Below are 26,452 nucleotides of genomic sequence, written 5' to 3'. Positions count from 1 at the left end.
TAATAATAATAATAATAATAATAATAATGATGATAATAATAATAATAATAATGTTGCTGTGTCCTGTTCAGTGTTTATCTAAAGTAGTATTCTTTTTGCATTTTTTCTTGTTTTTTAAATGCTGCTCTTTGTAAACTAAATTATTTACAGGTCATTAGGATTTTCTCCAAAGTCTCTCTAACCTACTCATTTAATCATCTTTTTTGTATTTTCTTTTTTTTCTTTTTTATTATGAAACATCGGTCCCTCTATATTTGTCATGTAATAGACATGGTATAGACATGTTAAAGTCTATTGAAGTGATATATCAGCATTTTTCATCAGTACCTTCCATACACACTTGGTCTGAGTTGTCGTAACTGTACTAAACACCCTGTTGGCAAACTCCACACAGTCTATGGTCAAACCAAGCTCTCGGCTGTATGGGTAAGATTACTGACTCGCGTGAAACCGTGTGTATCTGTGTGAGTGTCGGCAGGTGTATTTGTGTGTGTGTATGGCCATGTGTGTGTGTGTGTGTGTGTGTGTGGTTGTGCACTTTATGTACATTTGTATATCAGCCTTGTACCGTTTGAGGTTCTGTGTTGAAGAGTGCATGTGTATTTGTGTGAGTGTGTGTCAGTGTATGTGTATGTGTGTGCGTATGTGGCTGCACTCTCCGGACGCTCAAAGGTAGCAGACAGTCTGAAAGCATAATGAACCCTGGGATTCCACCTTGGCTGGACGCTGAAGGGTCACCTGCGAAGGGAGGGAGAGTTGGGGGGAAGAGGGAGTGATACATAAACAAGGAGAAAGGGACAGAGAGGGAGGGAGGATGTGTCAGAGTTATAAATACACTCGAGCACAGAGTTTCTGTCTTACATCTTGAAAAACATGCCCCTCCCATCAAACCAAACTCTCCTGTAGGCACGACTTGAACTGCTACCATACATATTGCAGCAACCTGCACCTCAGGATGCTCCTAGCTCGTCTCTGTTTCAGTTTCATCTTGGTGAGTTAAAACAAGAAGACATCATTCACAGTTGTAAAGCTCTGTCTCTCAACAGCGGTAAATCATGGTGCTTTAACACATACACACACAGTGTCTGAATCATGCAACTCAGTGAAAATCCACTATTCGTGTCCTGGTGTGACTGTGTTTCTAAATGTGTGTGTATTTATACATGTACTGGTATGCATATGTGTGTGTGTGTGTGTGTGTGTGTGTGTAAAGCTCCAGTATCTGGTAATCATGTGTTTATATGTGTGACCTTACAGTATATGCATGTGCTGCACTCATGTGCCTCGAATCATGGCAAGCAAACACTACTATCGACATGCATCACTCTCTGGCATTTGCAGTATAGAAATTCTGGGTGACAGTTTGAATCAGGCTAATGTAGGGGCAGCAGGGTTTAAAGAGCTCAAATAGATGTTTTTTTTTATCAGACAGGTCCATTGCACATAAAGACCATTTTATTACCCACAAGGATTCGTTATGTAAAGGTTTGTCTAGAAATAGAAACAGAATCCTTTATTTATAATGTGTGCTGCCATGTGATGGTGCCTCCACACACTGACTTGACAGCAGCTACACATTTTCTCCTCTTTGGTTAAGGTAAGAGTTTGTGGAGGATTAAATTTACCTCAAACTGCATCCTATAGATTCTTTATTTCTATGTGTTATATTTCTCCCAGAATTCCTATAGTTGAAGGCTGTTCTCCAATAAGCAAGAGGCATTTGTTTTTCCACCATGGCAACCACATACCCTTTACCTTTAAACTCGAGCTAGAGGGACAGAAAGAGGAGGCTGGGATGAAGAGAGGCGGGGACAGAATGCAACAGAGGAAGGAGGAACAAGAAGGAGGAGATAAAGGGACCAGAGGTGGAGGAGGAGGAGGAGGAGGAGGAGGAGGGAGGTAGTGAGAGGGAAAGGAAGGAAACACCACAACAGCAGTGACAGAAGGTGTAAAAGAGACCAAGAAAGAGAAATGAGGGAGCAAAAAACTAAAGTGCCACATCAAACAGTGTAACAAATCAGAACCCAGAGTTACAAACTCAGCCTATCAGAGTACAGCTCAACAAAATGCATGCTAACCCAAAATAGTGTGCTTTTGTCATTGCCTTATCTGGTCTTTTCTCCTCTAAAATGTATGGCCCATGTTGTGGACCATTTTGTAGCCATATTTAAACTGTAACTAACTACACTGTATTTCATAATACCTAATAATCATCACCTCTTGTCCAACACTGCCTGCTGTTTTTGTATGTTGCATGAAAGCATAAAATATTTCCCATTTCCCATCAACAATTGAATGATATTTGGCAGTAAACTGTGGTGCTACTCTACATTTCTTCACAAGTCCTCTATGGAAACCTCTGGAAAACCTCTCTATACAGACACCGGTACAACAAGGATTATGCACTCTTGTATTACACACTAACAGTGTAACACAGACACATATGTACACATAGATGCCCACGCTCACTACTGTACCCAAACAATTTGTTCAAATAATAATGACACCAAACAGAACACTACAGAAACTGATCAAAAACAAAGCTGCAAAAAAATAACGAGCGTTTCTACAGAATTTATCAAATTACTATGCAGTGATTAAGTGTATCAAATATCCAATCAAATCAATTGTTTCTGAGTACAGTCCTGGCTATTGATAGTTATTGATCAGTATGTGCACAGGTCAATACAAAATAAAGTCACAATGCACCAAACACAGTCTGTGGTCACTACAGCAACAGGACATGCAGGTCAACGCATGGCTGGTTGCTCGAGGTGACAGAACAAAAATTGCCAAGGGCAACCAACACAGGCAATCAATCGCCACAGCAACCCAAACACAGGCCAACCAATCAACTTACAACAATGCGAGAGGAAGGGGGGGTCAGGGCTTTATCGGTCACTAGGCAACCGTTGCCATAGCGATGGGGTCCTCGTGAATTATGATTGGACGGAAGGATCTTGGGTGAGGTAAGTTGCCGTTTCAGGAAAAGATCAAAACAGCAGGAAAGAAAATAAATAAGATTGTGAAAGAAAAATAAAAAGGAAAACAATATTTTAGTATTTTCACTTTTCCTGAGTTGATTAAGCTGTTTTTTATACGAGAATCCCAATGTTAATTCACTGATATGTCACATTAAGTTTCTCCTCTTAACTTTTTACCATCAGTTAGCATTGAAGTGTCAAGCATAACTTCTCCATGTTTCTCTCACTAAACTCATTTCTTCCTCCTGCTCCCCCAACATACAACACCCCACCTCCCTTGAAGTCGTGCCATTCATCACCTCCTGATTGCCACCTCACCTCTTTTTATTTCTTCCTCCTCCTCTCAATTATCACTCAGTACGGGCGATTGGCATCTTTGGGCCTTTTGAGTTGCACTTTCAGTCTTTTCATGCCGATCTGGAAACCATTCATGGCCTGGATAGCGGCCTGAGCGCTGGCTGGGTTGTCAAAACTCACAAATCCTGAAAGAGAAAGAAAAAAGCAGACCTTGCGTTGCCTTTATCTCACCTTGATTTAGATAAAGAAATGAACACAACAGTTTGTCCTCCACACAGCCAGCCCCTGTCTTGTTCATTCGTCCTTTCCTCCCACTGATGCAAGTACTCTCCCCTCTCCCTCCCTCTTTCTTCTCTGTCTGTGTCTCACCGAAGCATTTGCTCTGGTTGGTGGCCCGGTCCACAAACACCTTAGCTGAGATGACATTGCCAAAGGGCAGGAACATCTGCAGCATCTCAGAGTCACTGAACTCCTGGGGCAGGTGGTAGATGAAGATGTTACACCCCTCTGGACCTGGGATACACACACATGGACACACAGACACACACACACACGTTACGCAGAGTGTGATCAATGATCTCAGGCTGTGAAATCCCTGTGAAAAACAACTTTAAATTGAATAGAGGGGTGTGGCCCCAGACAGACAGGAAGTCACATCACCTTCTCTCTGCTGCTGTTGCTGGGGTTGCTGGTGTTGCTGGGCAACCAGTGTTGGCTGCTGGGGGAACGGCTGCCCAACCAATCCGTAGGCAGCAGGGTAAGCCGCTATTGGGAGAGACAGACAGTAACAAAATCTGATTGGGTAAAAACAACAGGTGGCAACATAGCAGCATCCAATAGAGTCATTTTGTTTGAACTGAAGTGTGTCCTGCTGAAGGTGAAAACTATTAACTGTAACAGCTTAATGGAGCAAGTCTGCTAAACAATGACACTGTTGACGAGTCTGGCATACACACATTATTGTCTCCCGCTACTACATGGTAGTAAATTGTGAGGAACATATCAGATGTCAGATGCCAGTCATTTATTATTTATCTTTTATGTATCATGTTATGATACAATCATTCATTCATCTGTCCTAGACCTAATCAAACTGCCCCTGGTCTTCCTTTCTGTATAACACGATTTAACCTGCTAGTAGTCATTTCTGATAACATTCTGATTTATTGGTATTTGCAATTGACATAGAATGTGTCTTTATATTTATGTGCAATGGTTTGTGAAGGAACTTATATACACTTACACTGGGAGCTTAGTTTTGTTTTGTTTTTTCATTTTACATCAACCCATATACTATCACGACATATTATTTTACACCTGCCCACAGCAAAAAGTTGTAACTCAGGGATAGAGGTCTGATGGTACTGTCCACACACTGGGCTTCATTTTACCATACCTTTTGTTGAATTTTGGAATACCGTACCAATTGTAATAGCAGAGCATTTGAACTGACTAAACTGTCTTTTAACTGTATCTGTCAGCAAACCTGCTTTAGGTTTTAGTAGCTTTGCTCTAATTACAAATGGTTTATACTTTATAATGTAACATTTAATCCTTTATGCTTGTTCATATACCAACCGGTGTAGTGCTGCATGCCTGCATACGCCTGCTGTAGGGGGTCCAAGGCAGCTGGACTCTGAGCTGTAGAATAAAATAAATAAATAAATGAAAAAAATGCACAAAAAAAATATGGTAATGTCATAATAAATCCTTGTTGTTTTTCCCTGTTTGATGTGTAAATTGAATTTCTACAGACTTCACTACAATACCTTGATATGGGTGAACGCCATTGGTGTATAGTGCTTCTGTTGCTTGCTGTCCATTGGTTGGGGCTGGCAAACTGCTGTAACCGTTAACTCCTATTGGTGGAGGAAGAGTTGGCACAGGTGTTGCTGCAATAGTTGGTGGAGTGTTTGCACCTGCAGACATAGATCACACCCCAGGCATTAAGCCTCTCTCATTGCAGGTCTTTACACCTTTTATAGGGCTGTATCTGTTTATGATATCATTTGTACAATCAATCATATTGCTCTATTTATGCAAAATACTGAAAAAACATGATTACTGTAATCAAGTATAATTTGTCTCATGACTTGTATTATGACAAAGCAAAGCATGAAAGAGAAAAACTTAATCTGACCACACACAAATTCAAATGCATCTGTGTGTGTGAGCCTACCCGAGGATGGTGTGATGGGTGTGATGGGTGTGGCAATGATTCCGTTGGCATTGAGCGCCGCCATCTGCTGCATCTGTACGGCGGCAACTGTTGCCACAGGAGACAAGTATGCTGACTGGGCAACCAAGGCCTGCTGTTGGACAAGCTGTGGACAGGGAAGGAAACAGAGAGAGAGAGAGAGAGAGAGAGAGAGGAAGGGGATGGGGAAAGCAAGAGGGGGAAAATGAGGGAGAGAGAGGACAAAGAAACAGTTAAATGAAAATAAGAACGAGAGAGAGAGAGAGAGGAAAAGGTAGGAAAAGGGAGAGGAAGGGACATGCAGAGGGAGTGATGGAGGAACAGATGAATAGAGATCTAATTACAAGGCCATTATGTCTTGAGTCAGTGGGTTAATGGTTGTGTGTTGCGGGAAAGCTAATGCCCGGTGACGTATGTTCTGTTGTCTGGGTAATAACATTAGCCCCAATTAGACTACTGATAGCCTCTTCAAACTTATTACATCCTTTCATAAGCACAGCACTCCCCTTACAAACTTGGTGTGTGTATATGCGTGTAAAACAGTGAATGTTTGTGGTGCATGCACTACTTGCCTGTGCGCTGACCGCCTGTGTGTAGGCATTGTAGGCGGGGTAATTGAGGGTCATGGGGCTGAAGATGCCGAGCTGGGAGGCCACCTGCTGCATCCTCCTCAGCCCCCGCTCTTTCTCCGTATCAGCGAACTTCACCACCAGACTGGACGATGCTCCCTGAGGGGAGAGAGATAGAGCCAGGCCTTAGTTTCAACGGCAATTACAAGTAACGTTATGTTATCTTCTTTTTGTGTTAATGGGACTCTGCTCTGTTTATTAATTCATTCATTTTCTCTATCCATTTAATCCTTTTACGAGGCACATGGGGCTCAGGCCGAGCCCAGCATATAGGAGGATGCCCAGGACAGCACCAAAGCGGATATACGCTTACAATACTTACACTCAATCAGCAGCTACATAAAATGTAAACTCTCCCAACTGGCCTATGCATGCACACATCTTTAGAGGGCCATTCAAACGTTATGTCTTTGTGCTGTATATGACTGGTTTTAATCACATATTACCATATGCATGCAACCTACAGGCATTGTGCGGCTTCCATGCAAGCTGTTGATGGCAGCCTGGGCTTCAGTGTGTCCTTGGAATTTTACAAAAGCACACCCTGCAACAAAACAGAGTGAGCACACAGGCTGGTTTTTAATTACACAGTACTACCACATGAAATATTTCATTTGTGAGATTTTTTTGTGTGTGTGATACCTTTGCTGGTGCCATCGGGTCCTCTCAACACAGTACACTCGTCTATGCTGCCAAAGGGCTCAAACAGCCTTCTGACGTCCTCGTCGCTCTGTTGTTTTCCCAGCATGCCCACAAACAACTTTCTGTCCTCTGAGTGATCAAGGTCATGTAGAAAACAACAATGCAGATACAAATACAAATGTTATTTTCCTTTAACTGGTAAAACCTCTGATGATAACTGTAGAAATTGTTTTATCGAATGGAAGCTACCACTAGCGACCACCAGGGAGCAGTATTGACCACACTGAATAGTGATATGAGCGGGGAGTGGAAATGTGTGTCTGTGTGTGTACTTGTGAAGGCTATTTACTAAAAACATGAGTCCAGTAACCCTCCAAGCACCCCGCTGCCTAGTTTCTATCTTTATCTGATCCAGCTTGACACCTACCCCTGGCGTCTGTGTCTGTGTGAGTGTGTGTGCGTGTGTATGTTCATATGCATGTCTCACCTCCTCTTCCCTCACTGTCAGCTGGTTTCACCTGGATTGGCCGATTCATCTGAGGGACAAAAGAAGAAAGCAGGAACATTAGCACAGATTGTCAACATGTCCATTCATTTATATCACCCATATTACAGGGAATCTATCTACTTACACTAAATAGTCTCATGCCTTTTGTTGCTGTTTTCATTTATCATCATTTGTTGATAAAGACAACAGAGCAATTTTATTCTAAACGTTCCATGGTTGGCCACTTCACTAATCTTCAACTGCATGCTTATGCGGCCAAATGAATTGGGTAATTAGTCTGTAAGGTATAACACATCAGAAGACAACCAGTGTCTTTTGACAGAGCATGTGACAACTGACCTTCATCAAAACAGTAAAACAATAAGAGATAATTCTCTGTACTGACAGATGATTTTGTGTGATATCGAGGCCTGTGTGCGCATGTGTTTGGGTGTGTCCACGTGTTTCTTAGCCCCTGATAAATCAAGGTTAGCAGGTGACAGGTGTGTCTGAACTCGGTCCCCTGTTGCTCTCTTTCTGTGTCAAACCCCACACAACCGTACTATCTCTGACTTCTCACTCTCTTTCTCTCTCACTCTCTCTCTCTCTCCAACACACACACACATACTCACAGAATGGATGGGGGATTGAGAAGTGATGAGATTAAGAATGCAGGCCAGCTGATCTGGATTACAGAAGAACTACGGATTAGATGAGGGACAAGAGTAGGCTGAGATAGAGAGGAGAGAGGGAGAGAGCGGGTGAGAAAGACTACAGTGGAATGAGATGACGAGTGTGTGAGAGGAACGGGCGCAGTCAGCTAAAAATAAAAGAATGGAGAACGAGAGACAGAGGCCTGGGGGACCCCGACTGATTTCGACAGACTGAAAGGGCAGGTGGAAGGCCAAGAGGAACTCAGGGAGTGAATGGAAATGCTGGAAAAAGGAGCATTACATGGGGAGGGAGAAAGAGAGAGACAGGGAGTGGGAGGATGAAAGCAGAGCTACCCCTGAGAGGATGATTCAAAAAGAATAGAAAGAGAAAGAGGAGGAGGAGGGAGGGAGGAGGAGAGGGGCGTGAGTCAGTCGTGACTTGCTCTGTCTAAAAAATGTCACGACTACAGAGATCCGTTGCCTCGAGTGTTGCTGCGTGCATGCACACACATATTCTGAATGGCCTGCACTATCTATACACACACACACAGGTTTGTCACATACACATACATGAAGGCACGCACAGCCTCGGAAACATACTACACACACTGTGCTTAGTCATAGCACTGAGGCAATGAGACAGAGTGTTAATGCCAGAGGGATGTGATGGGGGAGGAGAAGGGCTGCAGGATGATGGCGATGAAAAGAGGGCAGAAGTGCAAGAAAGGGAGAGATGCATATGGTTGGATAAAGAAAGGCGAGGAAGGTAAAGCAGAATAAAGAAGACAGAAGAAGCAAGAAAATGAATTTTAAAAAAGGAATAAAATCAACAACGTGCTCGTGGAGCAGACTCTGCTTTCGGCCAATCCGAGCTTTGACAAATTGTTTTTGAGTCAGGCTCAGATTTAAAGTTCCTCAGTCTGCTGCAACAGAGTGTAATTAATGCTTTCTCACTGCCAGTCAAAATGTGATTTGTAGTAATAGTGGCTGAATTACTGTTCTTGGCATCCATGAATGGTTATTCAAAGACAGGGAGGAGAAAAGTTTCAGAGGGAGGAACAGAGGATGAGAAGAGGGACAAGAAGGGACAGGCAGGAGGAGGAAGAGGGTGGGGAACGAGGGGAGAGGGAGGGGAGGAGAAGGAAGAATGGAGAAAGGTCCCAGAGGGGTGTTAAGGCAATGTAATGAAGCTGGTAATTGAGGAGAGGGCAGAGCAGAGAGAGACTGATCCATACATTTGATTAATCAGCTCTTAGCTGTCACCACAAAGCTATTGATCTAAGGCAAGGCCATCACACACAGTCAGAGACACAAACCCACACAGATGCAAACACATCTGCACACACACACACACACACACACACACACACACACACACACACACACACACACACACACACACTGTAGGAAGGGATGATGTCCATTTTTAACCCCACACCTTTATTGACGGGAACTGTCAGCATAAATATAAACTTAACGGAAAATACACACACCCCACCTCCCCAGTTATCTGTGACCTTGGAATCACACTGTCCATCCATCCATCCATCCATCCATCCATCCATCCATCCATCCATCCATCCATCCATCCATCCATCCATCCATCCATCCATCCATCCATCCATCCATCCATCATATTCCAGTCCTGGTGTTATTGCTGTCCATCCACACTGCCATCCATCTTGCACTATCAACTCATCGATCAGTCCCGTCTTGTTCATTGATTTTGGGCTGTGTTGTAGAGCAGGCTGATTGTAGCGAGATTTGTGTCCACAAACCCTTTCTCTATCCTTCCATCCATCCATCACCTCCTCCATTTCTTCCTTCATTAGGCCTATTCAAGCTCATTCCATGTGACCGTAAAATAGACTGAACAGAAACACCTAATGATTACAAACTATGGCATATCAATGTTTTGGTGTTTATAAGCATTGACATAATACGCATTCATATTCTAATACATAAAGGAAGATGGGAGGAAAAAGGAAAGGAGATGGAGAAAAAGCAGCAGGTGAGAGGTGCACACTGCTGTGACAAAGACGACACAATGGCATCGGAAAATTGGCATGGCAACCGGCTTGTTGTCATGGCAATCGTATGACGGCACACTGGGTAGGTAAACAAGGATGCTGGTTGCCAAGGGTGACTGCTGTGCTCTTTGGATAAACAAAGAATTTTGTGCCGGAGAGTGGTTTGCTGGCTTCATACCATTTTTTTCTCTCTGAGTTGTAAAAGAATGAAACACGGGGGACAAAATGAGAATTGAGTATTAGTAAAAATGTATGAGAACAAGGGAACTGAGCAAGACAGGAAATTTATAGCATAATGAAGAGTTGTGGGCAGTATCCAGAAGAGGAAGTGAGTGTGAGTTGGCTCCGAACGAGAGGAGGCAAGGGAGAAGGTGAGGGAACTGAATCTATATTGTAGCAGAGTAATTAAAATTCCCTTGAGTCCAAGAGAAAAATATATAAATAAAGTACAGTCCTTGGTAGTCAGTCACACTGTACTCCACTCCGTCTTTCCCGCTCTCTCTTTTACTCCAACACACATGAACAGCCACACGCTCCTTTCAAGTCAAATTATCCTCTAATTACTCACGTTCCAATTAAGACTTAATTAACAGTAACCATCTGCAAACGTGCGCACGTACAAGGGGCTGGTTCAGTACTGTAGCACGGTTTGATCTGTCCTGCTGCATACTAAGAAGCCCTTGCTCAAAGACAGAGTTTCTGAATCTCTGAGGAAAGTGGATTCGTATGTGAGCAGTGGCGCGGTGATGCATGAGGGCGAGATATGTGATATATGATCGTGTGTGTGTGTGTGTGTGAGCTCGCATGACCACTCACACTCAGTGGAGGCACGTCGTCCACTAATACACGCATGGCCAAACCCTGCATGCAAACACCGCTCCATTTGCATGCTGTGGCGCCAACACAAATACAAACACAGTGCATGTCATTCATATGTGCACACACACACAGACACGCACACACACACTCGATGTGTACGCTACACTTGTCCCAACTCCCAGAGCACCCACCCTCCTGCACACAGAAACAAACACATACTACACACATACAGTTAATCTTGCTCCCTGCAGTAATGCAGAGAGGATTGTGCCAGGATTAGGGGATATTAAATCCTTGGATTATCCAATCAAATCGTATTCTGCCCCCTCCCCCACCTACGCAAAATCAGTGGAACAAACCATTTCACCACATCATGAGGGTGGGGGGGTCGCTGTGTAAATGTGTGTGTACATACAGTATTTGGAACATGGATTAAACTACAGTGTTGAATCAGTGTTTTTTTCACTTTGGTCTTTTTTGGTCCAAAAAAAATAGCTGGAAGGCAATACTTCCATAAAATAACATCTAAAACTGACTACAGTGCACAGCATGACAACAGACAATGGCGAGTGTGAGTGTGTGTGTGTGTGTGTGTGTGTGTGTGTGTGTGTGTGTGTATAAACACACAAACACTCTCTCTTCCTATCTCTTTTTCTCATATACACACATGCACACACCCTTCCCCCTTCAATCTCCCTCTGGAACAGTCCATCCGCACAATTTCAGATGTCCATTTTCCAGAGTGCACAAGAAAGGAAAACTATTTTTATCCCTTCTCCACTATTCCTCCCTCTTCCTCTCCCTCATCCTCAATTCCCCTTTTTCCACTCTCAGCCCTATAATCCCCCCACACCCTGACATGGGCATTTCTGCTTTTTTTTTTTATTATTATCTTTTTCCATCCCTTCTCGCTCTCTCTTACTCTATCTCATTCACTTCTTTCTCTTGTGTCACTCCTACTCTCTCCATCTCTCTCCCCACCCCCCCACCCCCATCCTCCACCCTCTCTCATTTTTTCTCCATCATTGCTGTAACATGCCTCGCAGGCCTACAAACTCATTATCATCAGTGTAGTGAAGCCGTATGTTGATTTGACAAAACCAAAATTAGACTAAATAGCAGCACTGTTCAGCACAGTTTTCTCTCTCTTAAAAACTGAATTTTTGACTGTTTTTTTTTTTTAAAGAATTACCTTTACTTTTTTTTTTTTTCATTTTACGCAAATGTCAAAAATAATTATATTTTGAACTAGACAAAGTACCTACTTGGCCCTTGATCAGTGCAAAATGACGCAGAAAGAGTTCACTGTTTCTACTCTGTGATAAGTTAACAACATGGTTTTACATGGTTTTACACAATAACTTATACATTATAAATAATAAATAAATATAATTTTTGCTTGAGTTGTTTTGATTACGACTGCCAGTGATTTCAGAGATATTAACAGAAATGTTTCATAAAAAATGAATCTGCTGTATCGATGTGATGGATTTTACAGCTAGGAGGATTTTTTTCCCCATACCTTTCAGCTGAGATGGACACATTTTGAAATTTCCAACTTTTAGTTTCAGCAGCACCAATGAGTGCATTAAAAATTAACCTGCAGTTATCAATTACAAATACTATCAATTACTGACCTTAATAGTTTTAAAACCAAAAAATTAAAAAATTAAAAAGAAGAAGAAGAAGAAGAAGAAGGAAAAAATCCAATATCTTTGTGTTTTGTTTGTTGGTTAAAGCTTGGCATTTTAAGCTGTCATAATGGCTCTGAAAAAATGCAAAGGTCACAGTTTGCTTTCATTCAATTAATTCAGAAAAGAATTGGCACAATAAACAAAAATGAAAATAATCATTAGTTGTAGAACTACAGACAATAATCAGCCTTGAATCACAACACTGTATCTACATATTACTCAGCTTCACTACATGGACCATCTGTGTGATAATAATTCATAGAAGCTGTTTTTATGTGGTGTGTCGGAGTGTTTACATTTCTATAAAACGGGGAGGTCGCTGTAACGTCTACCGTCACGGCTCCAGGATGAAACTGAGTTTGCGGCTCTCATTCACAGCTGGATGAAGATACAGAGATGTGAGAAACAGAGAATGAGCGGGAAGGTGGAGCAGCCCGGCAGCGCAGCTCCACCCCACCCCTCTCTCATCTCTCTATCACACCACGTTAAGGCTTTGCATCCCCCAGGTTACCTAGCAACCTGGCATCTCGCTCTGATTTGTTGCCAGGCAACGGGGGCCCGCAACCATAATACACGCTCCTGAGCGGCCCATCCCCCTGCTCTCATCCCACCTTCCTCTGTCTCTCTCGTTCCATTCTTCACACCTGAGAAGTCTGCCCTCCTCCTCCTCTCAGTACTTCATCTGGCAGTTAACCCTTCATCAGCCTCTCTACTGGAGCATGGATTACCAACATATTCTCTTCTCTCGTTCTCTTTTTCTCTTTATCATTCTCCATAGTAATGGTATCAAACCATGCATAAAGCAGAACTAACTACCCTGTTGATCCCTATAATATTATGCTGTTTTTGTCAAACCCCAATGAGAACATTTTGCATGTAGCAGTGGTGCACTCACTGAAATTTGATCCTTTGGATTTAGTCCAACATAATCCAACAGCACTATAGCGGATAACTGTTAGACCTATGCACTTGGACCTTCTTTCTATTTTAGGGAGTGTAAGTCCTTTGGGAAATGAGCTGGTGAATTAAAAAGGCTGCTCAAAGCCATACAAATTCATGATTGCAAAAATCTCTTATTCACCGAGATTACATTCACTACGGTGCCAGTGACACATTTTCAGATGCTCACAGTCATGGCGTTACGCAGAAACCCATAAAATTAAGGCAAGACAAATATGCAAATGAGCGGTATGTTCTTTTAATAGCTTAACTGAAAGGAACATATCATGTTGAATATCGCACTTTTTGTTTTTGTGCTGTCATAGGACCGAAATAAATCTATGGCGGTGTGTTTTGTGTCTCTTTGGGGCAACTCAAAAGAAGTATTTTAAATTTCTAGAATGCAAATCATGTCAAGCTGATCTCACTTTACCTGAACGCCAGTAGGCGGATCAGTATCTTCAGATTATAAAAGAGCAAGACAGTATCAAATCAGATTACAAAATCTAATGCCTTAATCTACTTTAGATTAGGCTAAATTTGAACCATTGTGTTATACCAACTATGATTTTATACTGTATCTTTCCTGTACTCATGATGTTTTACATAATACACAGTAAAGTGCTTTCAAATGGAGAAAGGATGTAATTTTTGAGTATTAAACCTGAAACATGATGATGACAAATTTATATGTACTCATATAGTCAGATAATAGCTGGGCTAAATGTATGTCTAAAAGTTACACTTCTTTTTTATTAATTCAAAGTTATATTCTACATGATAAGTCTAGTCTTAGTATCTTAAAATGTTTTTAAAATCTAAATATGTGGTTCAATAAATGTAAAAACCAAAATTTTAACAAAAACTTAACCTGAATACATATAGCCACATACATGTCAACAACAACTGCATTATGAAAGGCTCCTGGCTGTCACACATTAACAAGCCAAAGAAACAGAGCTATTTAAGTCCTGCTGTCCTATTCTCTTGTCCTCTGTTGTTGAACAGTGTGGTGATCTACACCAATGTAATTTGGTGGTATAAAGCTCCAGCTTTGCCCTGTGGTCAGTGTGAAAAGGCCATTATCTAGACAGCAGGTTGAAACGTGGTTAGAGAGGGGACCTCAGAGCAGAGGTCACACCCCAGGTGCAACTTAAGTCCTGTCATCCCCTTCCCCGCCTAATCACACACACACATACACACACACACACACATACACACACACACACACACACACACACACACACACACACACACACTCACGCATATGCAGACACACACCAGTGGCCCCCTCTGACAGATGTCTCTGTTTAAACTGACAGAAGTGCACCCGGGCCCCCTCCCACCCCTCCACCACCCAGCAAAAGCCCTTTCTTCCACACACCACCCGCCTGCCCTTCCTCCACGCTCATTATAGCAAACTTTTGTCTTGTTTCCTCCTTCTCTCCAACCCGACCTCCTCTGCTCCTCCCCTGTCTCACCCTGCCCCCTCCCTGTCTATACACCCCTATTAATGCCAAACCTCTTCATGGCCCTCCTCCGCTGCTCTTAACCCCCCTTTTCATTCAGACAAATTCACACACTCATTCAGCCCCCCGTATGGGCCCTGGTCTATACGTCCATCTCAGAGCAGACAATATAAATATTGCATGCTGAGGCAAGGTGTCTGGATCGCAGGCTCTTGGTTTTAGTTGAACAGTCCCATGAACACTGTGACACATGCTAACTTATGTCAGTATCATTATTGACTTGTCAAGATGTTACATTGTAGAGCATTTTGTTTTTTCAAACTGAGGACAGCAAATTTAAACAGAAAATAGTGTAAATCAACACAAAGTAAAATGTAATCTGCCATACACTTGTGAAACTAAATTTAAAAAAAACTTTATGATTGAATATTCATGAATCCAGTTGTTACTTTACTTTTAGTGAATTTAGTCATCTTTGTCCTTCTAAATGGTAAACTCAGCACATGATGTTCAGCCAATTGGAGGCTTGAAAGCACTTAAACTGGTGGCATATGCATCGTCTTTCAATCTAATGTTTCTAAAATGTCACATTTTTATGTCCATACAGGCTCTGAGAGTCCCAAAGCTCCCAAGAGTAAAGATCTGTGCTTGGAAATGGAATTCAAAGGGTGAATGTTACAGTAAATGAGGTAAAAAAGGAGTGATGTTTGGTATATGATCTGGCACTGGACATCAGTGACACAGCTCAGTGATCAAAGTCCTCTCCAAGTGCAAATGCTGAGATCTGGGCAGCGGTTACAGTCATTGCATTTAAGTGATTTTTTGGCACACTCTACCTTCTGACACTTGTTTTCTTCATTGATGACTCCTTAAAAACCCAGATATATAAATAAAAGACATTCTCCTTGTGATGTTAGAATAATCTGTCATTTTCAGTTTCGCAGCTGTATGCTGTGGTCAGTGTGAAATATCTGGCTTTAATATCTATGTTGAGAATGAAGATTGAAAGAGAAACACTTTGATTTCCAGATTCATCACCTTAAGTGAGCAGCTTGCAGTAAGCCAATGTGTGAATCCAGGATTTAAATGAGCACACTAAAGCTGCCCGTGCTGCGCTTCACTCAGGGTCTGAAGCCAGCTTCAAGTTGCGAGAACAAAGCATGCATCAGTCGGTCATCAGAACCAATAATGATGACTGGTAATTGCTACTAACTCGATGGTCTTTTCCAGTCTGAATGGGGAAACTAGGGCCCACAGATTTTTGTAGCGAGTTGGATTTACAAAACAGATGGTGTGTGATATGGACTCAACTCAACTTAGGGCTACTTTAGAGCTCAGCATCTGAGAGACACAGATTTGGCAGTGAACAGTCACATACCCTGGTAATCATGTGTCCACACAAACATGATTTTCAAACTGGCCAGGATACAAATGTTCCTCAGTGTACATGTGTGTGCATGTGTGTGTGTGTGTGTGTGTGTGTGTGTGTGTGTGTGTGTGTGTGTGTGTGTGTCAGGCCTTAACAGAAGCAGGCGCTCTCCAGGGTCAGGCTTTTATGAGACTATGATTAGATTCTGCCTCAATTTTGTGGTGAAATATGAGGCAGGCACTCCTTCTCTCTCCATGTTCAATGCACAAATGCACTCACATGTTAACGCACATGCAAGAAGATACACACACACACACACACACACACACACACACACACACTTTCACATACTACAGCAAAGACTTTTGTTTTAAACAAACAGGCTAAATCCCCCTTGGTCTAAGCTATATACGTACAACCCCACACAAACATTGCATCTGCATATACCCTCTCTGTATCACTCTCTCTGACTCCTCCTCTATGTCTTTACTTCTTGTACACACACACACACACACACACACACACACACACTTGATTCTACACCTGTCCCTCTACTCCCTTCCCATCCCACACACAGTGAGGATAAAAATAGAGAAACAGCACAAGGGAGGGGGAAGCGATACACATCACAAACCCCATCAGGCGGGGAGAGATAGAGGCAGAGGGATGGCAGAGGAGGAAGAGACACAGAGAAAATGAAAGAGAGAGAGTGAGAGAGGGAGCTGGGGTCTGTTCTAAATTGAAAGTGCAGCAGTAAGCAGTGAAGGGGAATAGTAAACAGTGCTGCTGACCACATAAATATGCTAAATTAGCCTACAAAGTCGCCCTAGTGGATAATTGCTCATCATAGCTTTGCCCCATAGGGAGGCTGCCTGCCAGGCATCTTAGATTCCACATGGAAACGCACATTCAACATACACAACATGCACACGTTACATGTCCTGGGCGGATTTGATAAACATCAGCTACAAGTTCTGGATGATGGACATGCAAATGCCCAACTTTCCAGTCTCGTAAAACAGCGTACGCCAAAGGGGGGTAGGAAATTTTGTGTTGTCAGTGAACCACATTGTCATGTTTCATTTGATGTCAGCAGTGTTAACAGATATTTGCCTTGCATTTCAGAAATAATTCATGTACAACTAACTATCAGGAAGTCACACTCTTGGCATTACTGCTGAGCTGCTGTTGTTGAACCTTGCAAGTAAGTACCCAACTGAGTCCATACTGTCCATGCATATAAAATATAGCCTTTTCAGCCTGGGACATAAATAACTTTGCTGCTTCTCTTTTCGATCTAGGCTCAATAAAATACACAACAACTCCCAACATGTTTGCGCAACCCAGCGTCACCCATGGACGTAGACAAATTTATTGGATTACCGTAAGAATGCCACTGTCATGCCATATAATGCATTTGAACAATATCCACAGTACAAACATTTATTATATTTTTCATAAGCGTATTGATTCTGTGCTGTATCAGTTATTGTTAACTACTTGCCTTGTAGCACTTCTCCTGCCTTTTTAATAATTCAGAAGGCATCCAGTGTGTCATTGCATGTATGTGTGTGTGTGTGTGTGTGTGTGTGTGTGTGTGTGTGTGTGTGTGTGTGTGTGTGTGTGTGTGTGTGTGTGTGTGTGTGTGTGTGTGTGCTACATTTTGGCTCTAATCAAAGAACAGGGAGCAGAGTGCTGCCTGGAGAGCATTGAAGCATGACAACACACACCTGGTAAGCTGCTTATCACACTTTAATTTCACCTGCGGAAGCCAGCGTGACCAAACAGATGTGTGTGAGTATGTTTGTATGTGTGTAGGTGTGTGCGTGCGTGTGTGTGTGTGTACCAACACTTGTGTTTGAAGTAGGACAAAGATGAAGGGAGTGATAAACGCAGAGAGAAGAGAGTGCAGATTAAATGGAAAGAGAGATACTGTTGGTAAAAAACAAAAAAAAACAAAAGACAAAGATAAGGGAGGAAATACAGCAGCAGTAGGCCCTGGAGAGATGGAGCGATAGACAGAGAGTGGAGGGAGATAGGAGGTTAAAATCTAAACAGGCTGGGAGGGAAGTGTGGCCTGATGAAAAGGTGGGGAGGGGGGGACTGGAGGATTAGGAAGCAAGGACAGTTGTATTAATGATTACTATAAATTCTGCATGTGTACAAGCAAGGATGTGCATTTATGAGTGAGTGTGTGCAGTATACGCTTTGATAGATGCATATTAGGACTGTCCGTGCTGTGCACCCGTGACGGTTCCTGATGTGCAAAAAACTCGTGTGAGTGAAAGGAAATGAGAAAGTGTTATAATAAAAGTTAAGTAGGTTAAGCTTCTGATTATTTATCATGGGTTGCAAATATCAACTGATCTGTTACTGCTTAAATAAAGGCAAATTGGTAATGACATACAATCCTGGCGACCAACAAAATGCTGATTTAATTGGCTTACATTGTAATATAAACCCACATTAGCCTTACACTGGCGAATCATTACGTTGCATTTGTGTTACACTGTTAATAAATGAGGCTGTCAGACAAACTCTGCCCCGAGAGTGTTAACTCCAAAAGAAACTGAATAACATTCATTCTGTATCCAACTTTCACTTCACCATCCCTTTGCCACCATTCTGTCAGATGTATTATGCTAAATAGTGCTGTTCCAAACACTAATGGGAGCTGTCATGTCCTTCTACTGGTTCTCCTGAAAAGTTTTACAGCTCTGAGACCAGCCCCCCCTGAAATTGTTGACTAGAGGCTGAGCCCTGACCTTTGACCTCCGACACGCGCCATCAGCCTAATGCCACCATCTCTGGACTAACGAGGCACACGCTACTCGCTAAACAACTGCGCCTCCACTCTCTTGAACTGCAGATGATCCTGTGTTTGTTACAAAAGCTACAGTATTGTGGCAATGCGACGTGTACTACAAGTCATGTTTGCAGATATGATAATGAGTATCCCATGGCTCCTCTGGAAAATATGCAAAAGTAATGACATAAATAAAAATCACTGCTTAACGGAGATGTTTCTTTTTTTGTATCCTGATTATTTTCCTATTTGTCCTGTCCTGTTACTTCACTGTATATATCTCTCATCTCATCCCCAATTGATGCAAACCCTGCATGCAAATGCGTATGAGAAATTCAATTTTCAAGTGCAAATAAGCACTGATATGTGACAGCTAAACATGAGCTCTTTCATGTGAATGAATCCCAGAGGGGAATCTCTGCACCACATCTAATACAGGAAAACATCTGTATGCTACACTGTGACTTGCTAGTGGTTCCACTGTTTCTGCCACTGTGACTAATATAAAGCATCTCTCTCTTTTCCTCTTTCTGTCTTTCTCTCCCTCTCTTCATCTTGTGCTCCCTTTGTGCTTCTCTTCCCCTCTCTGTGTCCAAATTAAACACAAGGCGCAGGGCATTCTGATAAGACCATCTGTTCATCTCTCTCTCTCTCTCTCTCTCTCTCTCTCTCTCTCTCTCTCTCTCAATCCCTCTGTCCTTTTTCCTCATTTTCCAATCTGACAGTCTACTGCCTCTGCCGGACCTAGTGGGGGGGCGGGGGCGTTTGTGATATAGTTTCTCTGCATCCGTCTGTGTTTGTCTCTCTCCATTCATTCCTCTACTGGCTGGTTGGAACTGTTAAATCAGCGTTAAATCCCATCAAGGAGTGACAGACAGGAGCAGCAAGAGTGCTCTGTACCATTGAACTTGCCACCCGACCTTAATTGCTTGGCCATGGGTATAAGCAAATCACGTCTGTATGAATGCGTGAAGCTACAGTTCTTTTTAAGTTGTATAAGGGTGCCTGACTTTCCACCAATGCTCGCAATTAAGAGTGATCCCAAGATTCAAGTCCCACTCCACCAAGACACACACACACACACACACACACATTCAAATGCACCTTAGCTCGCTCGGCCCGCGGTGAGCCTGGGATTGTCCTATGAAAATGAGTTTGTGAGAAACTAATCATGCAGCTTAACAAGTGGAGCTGGGAAAGGGGGGTGGGGTTGGGGGTGTGAAACGGTCGAAAGGGTCAACTAATCAAGAGGAGGGGAAATGAGACAAGGGGTAGTGGAACTCATGGGGGGAGGGGGTCGGAGGAGGGGAGACGGAGAGAGGAGGACTGATGTTGGGAGGAGGTCTTGGGAGAGGGGTTACCATAAATGACTGTGAAATGAGAATCCGAGGAAGAAGCGCAAGCGTGCAGTAAAGGGGGAAAAAAATGAGTAAGAGACAGCAGGAAGGGAAAGTGGGGATGAGAGAAGGATACCATGAGGAGATGTTAGAGAGGAAAAAGGAGCGAGCGATGAAAGGGTTGGGGGGGTAGTGAAGGGAACATTCTGTAATATTCTACTGGTGCAGAGAAAGTGGAGGGAGGAGTTGAACACAGGACTGAGTGGATTTGAGGAGGAAAAAAGGGAGATAAATGGAATGAGGGGAAAGCATGGAGGGCTGGGGGGAAATAAAAGGAGGAATAAGGCAGGGATGAAAAAGCAATTCTTGGGGAGAGAAAAGAATGGGACAATTGGGAGGATGTGTGAAAGAGAGGGAGAAATCCTCTGAAGACATTTCTAGATCCTGTCAAAGGAGACAACGGCTGCCAGGGAGGGGGAGGAAGAAGAAGGAAGACACAGGAGAGAGAAAGGGTACAGACAGGTGGTGTGAAGTGAGAGTGGAGCTGAAGCTTAGAGAGGATACAGGGGGAGGAGGTATGGGCACTATAGAGCTATACAGAGAACTCCAAGATAAAATATTTACATAAATATTTGGAGACATGAGATGTTGATTTATCCTTTGAAAAATTACCGGTATATCAAACCCACGCATGAGTCAACATATTACGGTGGTTAACATTATCAATACGGAATTAAGTAAGACTGCGAAATAGCTTCTGTTTACTGTTATTAGTCAACCAATTCAGTGAAGTCAGACAGGCATGTTACTGTAATATAAGCTCTTTGAACATTTTTTCATATTCTTATGAGTCCTCTACTCCGATGACTTTTGGAATAAGGGATGATAGCACGACAGCGAGAGACACTCCAAATCAACCAAGGCCACATGCAGAAACAGTAATGTTGCAACGTTAACACTTTGAGATTATTGAGAACCCGGTACGCAACAGCCACACCCACGTTCTAGTACTTGTTTTTCCCAGGGGAGTGGTGCTTCTGATTGTTGTGTGCCGCCTCTTTAGTAAATCTGTACAGCTAATGAGCATCCTCCCTGCAAATGTTTCCTCCGAGTGTCCGCAATATTCATCACAATTTAACTGCTCGGAAAGCAGGCTTATTGATAATTTCCTTTGCTCCAATGAGCCTGTTGTTGGTGTCGTCAGTTGGAAAGGACAGAGTGAAAAGGGGTTAGAGGGGTGAGTGAAGGAATAACACTGAAGAGAAGAAGGCACAGAAGACAGCAGACAGTGGAGAGGTGATTTTTCCCGAAAGGTCAGACCCCTTAGTAGGCCCTAATTGGATTAATGTCAGTATTAACATGCTGTTTACGTGTGAGCATGTAGTTAGCTCTAGACTTAGTTACATGGAAAATGCATGCATGATTGCAATATATATATGTATGCAGAGATATGTGCACATGTGTGTTAGAACATCTCCCCTCCCCCAACGCTTTTTCTTCAGGCTCTCCTCCAACCATTTTCTCACAGAGATCTTATCAACACCCCAGCTTGCAGAGAAGGAGGAGCTGAAACTCTGAGCTGAAACTCTGATCAGTGGCAGAGTGACACAGAGAGAATGAGATAGAGGATGCCTCAGAGATGGCAGACATCGTACATTCACGACTGTGTTATAACTGTTCAAAATCAAAGCTTAGATACAGTTAGGAAAATGTAATTTCTACAAAACGCCCTGTACTTTCAAAAACACCCTGTCTGGGGCTGGGTAGCTGCGCACACGACCAGGTCTAAGAAATAGGTTAAAATTGGCAAATGTTCCAAAACAGTTACTGTAAAATCCGTTGTTAACTGGAAACCAGGTCAGAGAGAGAGAGAGAGAGAGAGAGAGAGAAAAAAAGAGCGAGGGAACGACAGAGAGGTACAGCCTATGAGACAGACACAGATCCCGCACTGTGCCCCATCCATAATGAACAGTGTCCTACCCCAGCCCAGCCGCAGCACTCGATCCCTCACTAGAGAGACTGAGGGAGACTGGGATGAGACAAAGGGGAATGGCCACATTAATTACACACACTCTCTAGGCGGGAGCTATCACTGGAGGCTAACAGAGGGGCCGACAGAGAGATGGAGAGACGGAGGAAGATAGAGAAATGGAAATAATCATGCTCACAGAGTACCGTATGTGTCTCCGGTGAGGGGGAGTGTTTGTCCTTAGCAGCAAGACGCCTGCTGGCTGTTATATTATGTTATGTCACAGTGTTACTAATGGGAGCTGAGCCTCCAATTGCACAGACACACACTGATGTGAAGTTGTGTGTGTGTATACAAGATAGTTGCCAGTGTCCGTGCATGCAGGAGGAGGAGAGGGGACTCTTGTGATGTGGGTGTATCTGCAAACTTGTGACTTTTATTGCGTAAGTGTGAAGTGTGCACCGTCTAGGACTGTGTGTTTTCTTGTATATGTTTGTGATGTGCACTCACCCCTGGTAGTGTCTTCTGCTCGTGTAGAGCGCTCTGGGCTTTCAGTGCCGACTCTCTCGCACAGTACGTCAGAAACGCACATCCTGTCAGACAGAGAGAGACAGAGACATAGACAGAGAGGGAAAAGGGATGGAGAGAGAAAAGTTCAGTGAGTTGCTCCAAGATTTGTCATCCTCTGACTCTGTACCACTCTCCTACAAACACACACACACACACACACACACATACACATACACACACACACATACACACACACACACACAAACACACATTTAAATGTCTCCTTTTCTGATGTTTCCCTGGGTAACTTGTCACCTATTCTGAATTATTACTAGGCCAACTGTTGTGAGAGGATTAAAAAAAAAAACATAATCATGCACTGTGACTATACTTGACAACACCATGATGATGCACTCTAGAGCAGAGAAAAACACTCCACGGCACGGCACATTTCAGAACGGCACGGCACGAGTCAGCACACGACAGCACCACAGACGTGCGCGGGGCTAACAAGGCCTTACAGGCTGGGCACAGTCAGGTTCCTGACCTATACCAACCACTATGCATGCCTCACGATCACTCCAAATACACTCCCTCTGTTTTCCTATGTGCTGTACCTGTGTCTGTGTGTGTGAGGGAGGGGTAGGTAGCAGAGCTGGCTGGCCAGAGCTGTTTACTACACCTGTCACCAGCACTAAGACAACAAGATTAGCAGCAGGTTAGCATCCCAGTGACATCTCAGAGGGACTAATGTAGATTCAGAGTGAAGAAGAAAAGATTTCACCATTAGGAAGGAAACATTCTCGCAGAGTGTACATCTGAAGAATTGAGAATGACTCACCATAATGCCAAAAGATAAATAAAACACATACAGAAAGACAAGACAAACCAAACCACACACCAGTACACAACCAACACACACATACACACACGGGCACACATGCATCTTATGGCCCATCTCATTGCTTTTAAGAGGGGCTTACTGTGACTGTGGGGATTCTCAAAACAACAGATTCTTTCCCTTGTGTCACCCTGGCTTACAGGCCCATTACACTGATTGGAGCATACAGCCTAATCTGGTTCATAACACACAGGACCCCAGGTCAGTTTGTGTATGTGTGTGTGTGTGTGTGTGTGTGTGTGTGTGTGTGTGTGTGTGTGTGTGTGTGTGTGAGTGTGTGTGTGTGTGTGTGTGTGTGTATGAGAGAGAGAGAGAGAGAGAGAGAGAGAGAGAGAGAAAGAGAGAGTGAATGTGTTTGCTACAGTCGTTTGTTTTGGTTTACCTGATCTTTTGTTAAAAGTGGCAATTATTTGCAGGCTCATTATCTTTTACATATTAAGGAGACTCTAATTTTAATATATCTTATATTATAAAGCTACAGCACACCTATCCTATTCTGTGGAACAGAAACATGGATCAGCAATTCCCCAATTTCAGTACATTTCCACATAGACTGCTTATTTTCGCCACAATTGTACTCATGCATAAAACTGCATTTGATTCAGTCTTCGAGTAGTAACTGAGTTTCTTTGGCTGCCATCATAATCTCACGTTGCAGTGTTAACGGGAGAGGGAGACGAGAGGAGGTGTGACAGTTTCCATGGAGACATGTGACACTCACCGCAGGAAAATTCAGCCTTCTATCTGCCTTACTGTCACGTCTATCTATCTATCTATCTATCTATCTATCTATCTATCTATCTATCTATCTATCTATCTATCTATCTATCTATCTATCTATCTATCTGTATTTCTATGTTTAGGCTGTGTTATAATGGCAAGACCTACCTTTGTGCATGCCAGTGTATTTGTCCTTAATCACAGTTAGCTCATAGATCTTGCCAAACTGCTCAAAAATAGGCTTGAGGTCCTTCTCTTCCAGATTCCGGGGAATCTGCCCCACGAACAGCTTGATGGCGTCGGCCTCCTTCATCGGGACAGAGTGGAGAGGGCGACTGGGTACTGCAGGGGCTGAGGGGCAAACGGATCAGAAGCAAGTATCCCTTGGGAAGAGCAACGAGATGCCGGACAAGTCTTTGGGTCCCATCCGGATAGGTGGAGACAAAAAGAAAACAAAGGGAGACTTGGATCAAAAATCACATTAATAATCCTAAAATAATTCACTTAGTGACTTATTGGATGTAATAATCAATTCATAATCAATAAGCTTTATGAAAACTCATATGGCATATGGATAATTAATATTTCCTTAGGAGCTTGTGTTTATAATATGACATTTTTTCCAAATGTATAATAGCATTAGAATATCTGTAGTTGTAAGGTGAGAAAAAAATGAAGAATAAAAAGATATTACTAATATACTTTCTTAATAAAATATCTTATTTGGAGAGGCTCTTAGGCTATAATAAATGTGCCACAATTATATTAAACCGTTTAAAGACTATTTGCGTAGTTATTTTGAATATTTATTGCCCAGTCGTTGATGACAAAGGGCTCCAGTGGCTTCTGGAAAAACAATTATGCAAATGTTAATTAGCCAATCAAAAAACAATAATGGCACTTTTTCTCCCCAATTAAAAAAAAAATCTATTTATATGGTGAAAATATCTGTAAGCATGCATTTACCTTTTGATGGATAAACGGCGGTCAGGATCCCTACACATGAAAAAGAGGAGAAATTGTGTGACTGGGGGTAAATCATTGCAATAGAGCGGTTTCTTTGTTTAGCCAGCTGTAGGTTACAGCATACACACGGATGTCATGGGGCTCCCTTGCTCTTTGTCCGATCTCCCCTCAATGTACACACACATACATATATATATACACACACACACATATACACACGAACGAACACACACACACACACACACACACACACACACACACACGCACACACACATATACACACGAACGAATACACACACACGCACACACACACAAGAACAAAACAACACAAGGAAATATACCGGGAACATACATTAAGGCTTACCGTTCACAGATGATGCCTATGAGCACAGTGTTGCCTGTGCAGATCAGAAATTTAAGAGGGATGCTCTCCGTCGGGTCCCCGTTGTTGTCCTCCCTCCGTGCTCCGCTCCGTCCTCCTTCCTCCCCTCTCTGGATGCTCTCCGCTCTTTGTGCCGTGCCGTGCTACTCTCCCACTCCTCCGCCTCCTCCTTGCAGCCGCGTACAGACACTACAGACTCGGCTGTTTCCTTTACAAAACCCCGGTGTGGTCCAGGTCTGGAGGAGGTGACGGACGGTCGGTCGGAGGAGCAGAGTCCTGGCAGCAGGTGACTCCGGATCACAGCTTGTCACGGGTCCCGCTGAAACTCAACCAACCTCCCGACTCCCGAGATCCAGAGTGCGTCGGGGCTGGTTATCACTTTAAGGAAAGTCCACTGTTTTAATGCCTGTAAAAAAATTTCAAAGTGATAACAGGCTAACCAGCTTAAATTTCGGGTAACTCCGAACTGTTTAAACTTGCTTGTTCTCTCGTTAACAGCCTATTTCGGCGTCGCCGTTGCTCTTCCGACGGTAAATGGTGGGTTTTTTGTCGCTTCTTATTCTTGCAATTTTCTGTTGTCTCTCGGTGTCTCACCCGTTCAACGGCTGGATGGCTTTTCACGTCTTTTACCGGTATCTCCCCTACTCTCTTT

General features: G+C 43.1%; 1 protein-coding gene across 3 annotated transcripts; it reads right to left on the bottom strand.

Moving 5' to 3' along the window:
- Window positions 1-199: 199 nt before the first annotated feature.
- On the bottom strand, window positions 200-26,452 carry celf3b (cugbp, Elav-like family member 3b). 3 transcript variants are annotated; one of them, XR_015037832.1, is made up of 16 exons: window positions 25,783-25,967; window positions 25,419-25,448; window positions 24,621-24,866; window positions 22,832-22,914; window positions 7,237-7,285; window positions 6,750-6,878; window positions 6,572-6,651; window positions 6,051-6,206; window positions 5,461-5,605; window positions 5,043-5,200; window positions 4,860-4,917; window positions 3,942-4,046; window positions 3,651-3,794; window positions 3,303-3,466; window positions 2,861-2,959; window positions 613-738 (listed from the first exon to the last, which is right to left on the bottom strand). XR_015037832.1 is itself a non-coding variant. In XM_085801374.1 (15 exons), the coding sequence occupies exons 3-14, from the start codon at window positions 24,763-24,765 to the stop codon at window positions 3,339-3,341; spliced, it is 1,377 nt and encodes a 458-aa protein (XP_085657500.1). In that variant the 5' UTR covers window positions 24,766-24,866; window positions 25,419-25,448; window positions 25,783-26,452; the 3' UTR covers window positions 200-738; window positions 3,303-3,338. The 3 variants fall into 3 exon arrangements, 2 of the variants coding, with proteins under 2 accessions (XP_085657500.1, XP_085657499.1); XM_085801374.1 differs by lacking the exon at window positions 2,861-2,959 and having other exon boundaries at window positions 200-738; window positions 4,860-4,922; window positions 5,051-5,200; window positions 25,783-26,452; XM_085801373.1 differs by lacking the exon at window positions 2,861-2,959.

Source organism: Trachurus japonicus, chromosome 16 (assembly GCF_045865225.1).
Source record: "Trachurus japonicus isolate A0001 chromosome 16, Traja_1.0".
Lineage (NCBI taxonomy): Eukaryota > Metazoa > Chordata > Actinopteri > Carangiformes > Carangidae > Trachurus > Trachurus japonicus.
Note: the sequence above shows the minus strand (reverse complement) of the source record. Positions and strands in the feature narration are given on the sequence as shown.

Excerpts from the sequence above, each read along its gene's own strand:
- celf3b (XM_085801373.1), bottom strand. The coding sequence starts at position 24,765 with ATGAAGGAGGCCGACGCCATCAAGCTGTTCGTGGGGCAGATTCCCCGG. Across the intron at positions 4,047-4,859 it reads AGGCATGCAGCACTACACCG|CGGCTTACCCTGCTGCCTAC; the intron begins GTTGGTATATGA and ends CTCTCCCAATAG. Across the intron at positions 3,795-3,941 it reads GCAACAGCAGCAGAGAGAAG|GTCCAGAGGGGTGTAACATC; the intron begins GTGATGTGACTT and ends TGTGTATCCCAG.